The sequence below is a fragment of the Panthera uncia genome (assembly GCF_023721935.1).
Source record: "Panthera uncia isolate 11264 chromosome C1 unlocalized genomic scaffold, Puncia_PCG_1.0 HiC_scaffold_3, whole genome shotgun sequence".
NCBI classification, from domain to species: Eukaryota; Metazoa; Chordata; class Mammalia; order Carnivora; family Felidae; genus Panthera; species Panthera uncia.
In genome coordinates, this window is record NW_026057584.1 from 64,014,712 (window position 1) to 64,022,948 (window position 8,237).

An 8,237-nucleotide genomic window follows, 5' to 3' on the forward strand; every position below is an offset into this window, starting at 1 on the left:
GGGGCTGGAGAAGGGGGCTGACTACAAAAGGGCAAGAGAATTTGGGAGGTGATGGAACTGCTCCATATCTGGCTGGTGGTGGTGGTTATCCAAATGTATCATTTGTCAAAACTCATAGAACTGTACACTTAAAAGGGGTGAATATCAAAGTGTGTAAATTATGACTCCAAGAAAGTGGTGGGTGGGGTGTTTTAATCTGAAAACAAATGAAAATAATTACACGGACTTCATTGGAGTGGGGCTAGGGGTGGGACTTGGGGTGCATGTTCTTACCTTCAGAGGCAGCATGCTGCACTGGTTACAGACACAGCCTTTACAGCCAGAGGGCCTGAGCTCACTCTGTAAGTTACACAATTGTCTGTTGCCTCAGTTTCTTAATCTGTCACTTGAGATAACAGTAACACTACCTCAGTGGGGTTACTGTTAGGACTTAAGAAGCCAGAGGGATGGGCACTGAAAATTTAAGGCTTTGCAATGGGAGAGAGTCTGGTGTTTTCTTTTCCCTCACCTCATGCTTGGTGAGGTCATCCTTGTCTCTACTGAAAAATAGTCTTCATCACAAAAGCCCCACAAGTAACACTGCCCAGCCTGCCGTATCAGGCAGCCACTGCTGAGTAAACGCTCTGGAATAAACCTCAGAGAGAGAATAAATCACCTTTCACGCCATCCTCCCCCCAGGTGAGGACTGAGGTCATTGCAAGAGGCATAACAAATAGTCGACATAATGTACCAAACTAATAGATTCTATAAGGAAAACTAAATGGAAAATTTTTCTTGAGTGCTGGGCACCTCTGGCTGAAGAGACAGTGGAGCCAGTGTTATTATAGATGTAGTTGAATCAATAATACTTTTTCATTCATTTCTTTTTCATTTCACAAAAATGCCTATTTTAACCAGCAAAGAAGTAAGGAGATATTATCAAGGGCGATTTTTCATGCTCACATGGATTATATTCTGGGACACATCGTTCTTCTAAATAGTCCCATTTTTTTTTTCCTCTCAGAAATGTATTCAGTTCTCTTCCAGCAGTGTGAATTTATCTGGAAAGCTTTGACAATCAATTAAGTAAATGAGAAAATAGAATGCTTGTAATTATGATAATCAAGCTATATGAAACCCACCCTCTTAGGTCTAATACCCACACATCTTTAAGCAATATATTAATTAAGCTTTGGATAATTGTTACAATTAGAATCAAGTTTTTATAATTTTTAAAAATCACCCAGAGATAAAAAGGAAATATTTAAAAAATATATGCAGCTGTCGGTTTTTAATGCAATTCATCCTCATGACTACATTGTCATTTCCCGGGCTGCATAGAAACAATTCCAGTATGCTTTATCGATGTGACTTTTCATTTACAATTGGAGGAAATGTGCATGTAACACCTTGGTCAGATGTCTCCCTGTTTCTGTAAGTCAGAGGTTGGCAAACTCTTCCTGTAAAGGACCAAGTATTTTAAGCTTGTCGGCTAAGAGGCAAAATCGAAGATATCTGTAAACTTGCTTAAGAAACAGATCTGGGGCGCCTGGGTGGCTCGGTCGGTTAAGCATCCGACTTCGGCTCAGGTCATGATCTCCTGGTCTGTGAGTTCGAGCCCCGCATCGGGCTCTGTGCTGATAGCTCAGAGCCTGGAGCCTGTTTCAGATTCTGTGTCTCCCTCTCACTGACCCTCCCCCGTTCATGCTCTGTCTCTCTCTGTCTCAAAAATAAAATTAGAAAAACGTTAAAAAAAAAAAATTAAAAAAAAAAACAGATCGCCACAGTTTCTGTACTAATGAAATTAAAATATAATAAAATAATAATTAAGTACATTTTTGGCAACACACATCTAATGAAAAGAGTAGAATTCTTACCCTTGGGAAACCATGTTGCTTAGTTTGGGGTGCAATGTGAGTATCTCCCCTCATCGAGTCTTTGCCAATATTCATCCTGAAACCACTCTCAGAGCGTTGGCAGCAGTCTGGCTGTGGTTCACACAGGGTAGTCGGCCAGCCCCTGAGCAGCGTTCTCAACGTTAATGGGCCTGAGAATGGCCTAACCGGCTTGTTAATATAGGCTTGTTAATATAGATTGCCGAGTCACACCCCCAGGTTTCTGGTAAGTTCCAAGAATTTGCATTTCTAACAAAGTCCACTTGGTACTGATGCTCCTGGTTAAGACCAGGCTTTTACAATATTGCTCTTGATGTTGCTCCTTTAAAAAAAGTCACGCCGAATACAAATCTATATGTTTTATGTTTTCATTGTTTATGCCGCCTGTATTTTAGCTCACCTGATGGACTTAACTTTTTGAACTCTTGAGGTGCAGTGGCAGTAAATCCAGTTAAATTTCCATTAGAAAGTAAAGACCTATTTAAGTGAATTCAGGATTGATAATAAGAGGAACTTTTGTCTCTTAAATAGCTATTAGTCTCTTGTTTCCAAAGTCAGGCATCAGCAATCAGCATCTACTTGTCTGCCGTTAAGAATGCCTGAATAGCATTTTTCCAGTACGAGCAAACTTTTAAAATAGTATGCAATATTCCAAAAGATATATGTGGGTGACACATAAGAATGACAGTTTTATCTTGATTTAATAGGTCCTAATTCACCAAGCATGTTATCAATATACTGCTCTCGGAATTATAATTTGTTGATATGTTCAACCTGTCAGAATTTAAAAGAGACTTTCCTGAGGCCTCCAAGGGTCAAGGGAGATCCCAGTTTTCTAAATCCTCGGGCAGCCCATAATCTCCGGACCAAACCATCTCTAAGTTGGCTGCATTAGGCTCTTGGGATGAGCTCTGAATGATTTGAACTATTACCTATATTGAGGTCGCGGAGAAGGTTAATGATAAACAACAGGGCATCAGCTAATTTTAATGATCGCATCTCGCCAAAGAGGTTTTTTCCAGAAAAGAAGCACAGTGGAAAATATGTTCTCCTTCTGTTTATTTGTCCCAATGGTTTAAAAAAATCAGCTTTACGGAACCATAATCTTCCTCATGACAGATGGGCTTATACATTGGCATCGTGCTTTCAATCCACAGTTTACATTTCAAGAGGAAGGTGAAGAAACTGAATGTAAAGACATCTATTTTTCAGTGTTATAACATTGATACAAAAAATAGTATTCTGATTAGCAGCTTGATTGGCAACCCATGTAACCCTAAATAGTACTACAAACCTGGAGAGTGCACTTTTACAGACAAGTACGTTTGGCGAAATAGTATGTACAATTTTGACAAATAAATACATAAATAAACAATCATTCATATATAACGATATACCTAAATGTCAATTATCATCAACAAGCGTTTCTAGTAAATTACTTCTTTCATTCACAAGTTACTTTGTTGCTTATAAAAACTATCCTCACCTTTACAGAAGAAATGACAGAATCAATTCCCCCACTAAACCCACATATTAGGAAAGGTAGAAAATGAATCCCAGAAGCTTTATGTAAATGTTCCATTGTCTTTTGATAGAAGAGGTTTGACTGAAAAACTCCTTCCTCAGCTTCTCTGTAAAGAGTTTGTTTCCCCCATATCATCACACAAAGGGGTTTTGTTCTTCTGATTTTAATCCAAATCGAAAACGATGTTCATTTTTTTGATTCCGGTTATTTAAAAATACAATATTATATATCGAAACTGGCATTTGGTTCAATAGAAGAAGACCCAAAGCCACGCAAACTAACCAGCAAAGATAAAACTTTTTTTTCCAAAAATAAACTTAAAAAGGAAAATTTAAGAATACAGACATTAATTATTGATACCTTTTGTTATCCAATGCATAATGAACACAACAGGTAGGGGGACAGTCAGAAGGTTTTTATAAAAATTCTCTGAACGACTCCTGGTACAACATTGAAACATTATTTTATGTAAGAGAAATGATAATACATTAAAAAATGGCTTAAATAATTGAAACCATAACTTGGCCGGCACCATAAAATTAAGAAAAGTAGAAAATTAGAGCTTTTTCATGATCACTTGACTTAAACTTTTTTTTTTTTTTTTTTTGAACATTCAAAAAATGAAGGGCAATCATGCTTTCAGCTATTGAAACACTGGACAAATGGCTTTGCCTCACCGAGCTCCATGCAGAAGAAAATGTACATAACAAGCAGATTCTAGCTATACATACAGGGGAGAAGGGAAAAAATGCCTTTAAAATATATACATATGGTCTTTGATGAATATTTACATGTTTGTCACATGGGCACTACCTAGCATAAAAAAGTTAGGAAATAGTTCTTTAAGACATATGATTCTCTGATTTTTGCTCCTTTTAAAGATTAGGGCTCTATTTATAGTGGATACACACACACACACACACACACACACACACACACACACAGAAAACAATTCATAGATGTACATATACGATGTTCGTAATGTGCAATTCCTTGACGCGAAGGTGGCTTGACTGAGCATAAGGTAAATGCAAAATGGTAGTATAAGACAGAGGCTTGATTCAGCTATGTGACTGAAACGCAAACCAAGCACAAAGTCATGAGACTTTTCCAATGACTGGAACTCACAGCAGTTGAGGGGTGGGGGTTAGAGAGGGGCTCACCTTGTGCTGATCCATCTCTCCCCAGTCTACCTAATGCTGTTTTCCAATCAAACTCGGCAGTCCAGCTGTTTGATGAAGATGTACTGAAGGACAGGAAGGCCTGTCTCATATTGCATTCTTTGGGGCTGGGGATAAAAGATCCAGTGTTTTCAAGAAATAGGCCATGACTTCCATTTGTTCATTGTGTTTACTTGTTTGCTATCAACTTCTAGGGGGGGCTTCCAAAGGTCAGGTTAAAAGAAAAGTTATATTCTTTCAGTTGCAGGGCTTTCTTTGAATGAAAACAAACAAACAAAAAGAAGTTTTCTAATGAATAGATGATGTGCAATGTGGGGGTTTGCTGAGTGCCTGTTCTTCTGATAGAGGGGGGCTAGCTTTACCGGTCACTCTTCAAAGTTCTTATTGAGAATTCAGATCACTGTTTCCTGAGATCCAAGTTGATGGGATATAATACATTTTGCAAAGCATGTGATTCATTTATTGTAATACACTTCCAGCCAGAGGCTCCTCCCTGAAGAAACACAGCTGCCTTCACCTGCAGCACCCTGGGAAATCAAGGCAATGCACTGAAGTAAAAACTTGTTCATCGAAACCAGAAGAAATGGTAGAGAAATTGAAGCTTCTCCAAACACCTAAGATATCCAGGGAAAAGTCAAAAAATCTTAGAAGAACCAGATGCACAAACAGTTCATATTCGATCTTTCTTTTGGCAGATTTTTACATTTAAGCTGATGTTACTACTACTGATTACAATGACCATCATTGTAATGAATTATTTTAGCATTTGGCATAACGCATGACACATTGCATTAGCACCTTGTAAACTAAGGATCTCAAGATTCTTAGCAAATGCAATTTGCTCTCACAGCACCTGTGAGGTAGGTGTTTTTTCCATCCATTTTATACATGAGCATACTGAAGCACAGCAAGGTTAAGATGCCTGCTCACATGACCCAACAAAGATGATGGTATCAACAGGAACTGATTCCAAGCTTCTCCACCCTTCCTTCCCGTGAACCTCAATCACAGAGCTTGGAGCTCCCAGAATGCCTCCTAACAGCATTGCTGCTGGAGGTGCTTGGATGTTTCAGATGTTAGAGTATTCCATCTATCACCTACAGAGCTAAATCATCCAATAACACTGGTACCCATTAAAAGATTCTCTCACATGCTTTGCAAATGTGTGGGCGTGGCATCTATACTATTGCTAAGTTTGCTTATGTTAATTTTAATGCATACATAAATTGGTATTTTCTCCATGTAATTTATTGTTTTTCTGCCCTCCTTCCAACTTATTTCCACACATGTGCCTGCCTCTGTCAGAAATTGTAAAATGCACTTAGCAACACTGTATGGAGGCAGGCAGGTAAGATTACATTTGGCAAAATCTCCTTGGAGGCACCAGGTAATGTTTGTTCTGAAAGGGCAAAAAAAAAAAAAAAAAAAAAAAAAAAAAAAAAAAAAAAAAAAAAAAAGCTCTTGTTTATTTTGTTAAGTAGCATTTTATATACATTCCACCCAATGACCAGGTTTAATCCTTGGATGAGCAGGCAGAGTTGTCTTCCAAACATACAGGATATTTGATTTTCAAGTTTAGATTTCCATTTATTTAACTGCAGCCTTCCTGCCAGGCCTAAGTTCATTTCTTGCTGGAACGGCAAACACTGTACATGTCCCATGGCAATATATGTAAAAATTCAATATAACAGCACACACAATGTTAATAATCACATCGAGCGTGTCTTCCTGACTGTGTATTATTTCTGAATTATTTCTGAAAAAGCGCTATTTACTTATTCATTTTTGCAGAGCTGATATGAAGACATTACAGTGAGTTTCAGTTTCCCAGAACCAGATTTTTATCTCAGATGCACAGTATGTAAATCCTAGCAGTTTTCAGGAAGTTGCTTTTTCAGATAAATGCAATGCCTTAGGACCTGAGAATGAAATCTGGGCCTTCAAACTCGTGTATTGTTTCTATGACCAGAGCCTGACATTTGTAAATTGGTAATCGAAGAAAGAAAGTAGGAGTGGGAAGAAAACCCTTTTTACAAAACCCCTTCGCCAGTTCATTTCCCTTGGTGACACCTGTTAAATACCAACACCCTAGGACCCATTTCTTAAAAAAGAAAAGAAATGTATTTACATTGGTAAAAATCCTAACATCTGAGATGTTTCTTGCTTGACATATCATTCCAGATTCTGTGCATTTCTTCCGGAGAGATCTGATGCACGGTGATAACTCGGCGATACCTACACAAACTATAGGCCATTTTCCAGTGATTGAAGCCACTGTTCTGGAAAGGATGTATGCCCAGTTTTCGAAGACACAGTCCCACATATACATCTTCAAGGTGAAGCAGCCTTGTGTGGAGTGAAGTCTTATAAATGAGTTCAGCCACATCAGCTGAAAAGATATAGCCAGTCCCCGAACAGAACGGTGGGTAGTTACTGTCAGGGTACAAATCCCTGGGCATATACCACTTACTGCGGACGTCCCGGATTGGTCCTCCATTGATGACATAGCCAGTAAAATACCTTCTCCTTGGCTTGGTGGAGGGTTTTAGTAGTTTATAAATAAGGTTGTCCATGTTTACAAAAATGTCACTGTCTGTTTTCATGACATACTTGGCTTTTGAACAAAAAGTGGCCACCCATCTCATTCCCATTAATGTCTTAAGGGTAAGGTTATGGTAGGAGTCAATAAAGTCCTCCACAATAATGTCGTGGAAGATTTGGCTCTCTTGCTCCACCATCTGATTCAGAACAGGATCAGCATTCTTGCCCAGGAGGAAGAGAGTGGCTATCTTGATCCCTTTGAAGTTGTTCTCATCCCCCCACGTCTCTCGGATTGCCTGGCGGGCATCGAATTCTTTGTGGGTGGTGCTGATGAGGATAACAAGGAAAGGAATGTTCTTTTCACATTTGTTGGGTTCATTTATAAGAAATTCAAAAGAATGTGGGTTTATAGGTCGAGTTCTTATGTTGCCAAAGGTGAAGTTTTTCCTGGCGACTGTTAGGTGGCTGAATGGCTTGGAGCCAGTGTAGGAAGAAGTGGGACGAGTTATACTCAGATACCAGAGGGCACTGGCCCAGCACACGACTGTCAAAACATATAGGCAGGACACCTTTGAAGCCATTGTCTTGAGAGCACGTCTATTCCAAATATTGAAGAATATGCCTTCTTGGCATTAGTTTCTTTTCATCTTGCAAAGGCAGCATATTACTAATAAATCTTAAAGTTCGATAGAGAAGCGTGAGTGCGGGATTGTCCATGGGTCTTCGTGACAGTCTGGCATCTCTGCATTCCCTCTACTTTCTTCCAAACTTGTTGGAAGGTTCCATCCCTCCCAAGTCTTCCTCTTAACTCTGCAAAATCAATAAAACACAGTTTTCATTAAGGTTTATTCAGTTACTTTACATCCCCACATAAACAGAATAAAGGTGTTAGAATTACCCATGGTGACTAAAATAAAAAACATAATCATTCATTTCCACCACTACTGAAAACTCCCCAACACAACCAGCCTCCTTTTTCTCCCCTTGATAGAAATTATTTATGTATATTTATACCCAATTAATAAATATTAGATTATAAACTCTAGAAGAATATGAAGTAAACTGAACATTAGTAATTAAAACGAGTTTTCCCTCGTCACAAGAGGACTTCTTTGC

The 8,237-nt window shown here is 38.7% G+C and overlaps 1 protein-coding gene across 1 annotated transcript; it reads right to left on the bottom strand.

Annotated features, from left to right (window-relative positions):
• Positions 1–6,282: 6,282 nt before the first annotated feature.
• B3GALT1 (beta-1,3-galactosyltransferase 1) lies at positions 6,283–7,918 on the bottom strand. Its single transcript, XM_049614456.1, has one exon. The coding sequence runs from the start codon at positions 7,700–7,702 to the stop codon at positions 6,722–6,724; it is 981 nt and encodes a 326-aa protein (XP_049470413.1). The 5' UTR covers positions 7,703–7,918; the 3' UTR covers positions 6,283–6,721.
• Positions 7,919–8,237: the final 319 nt, after the last annotated feature.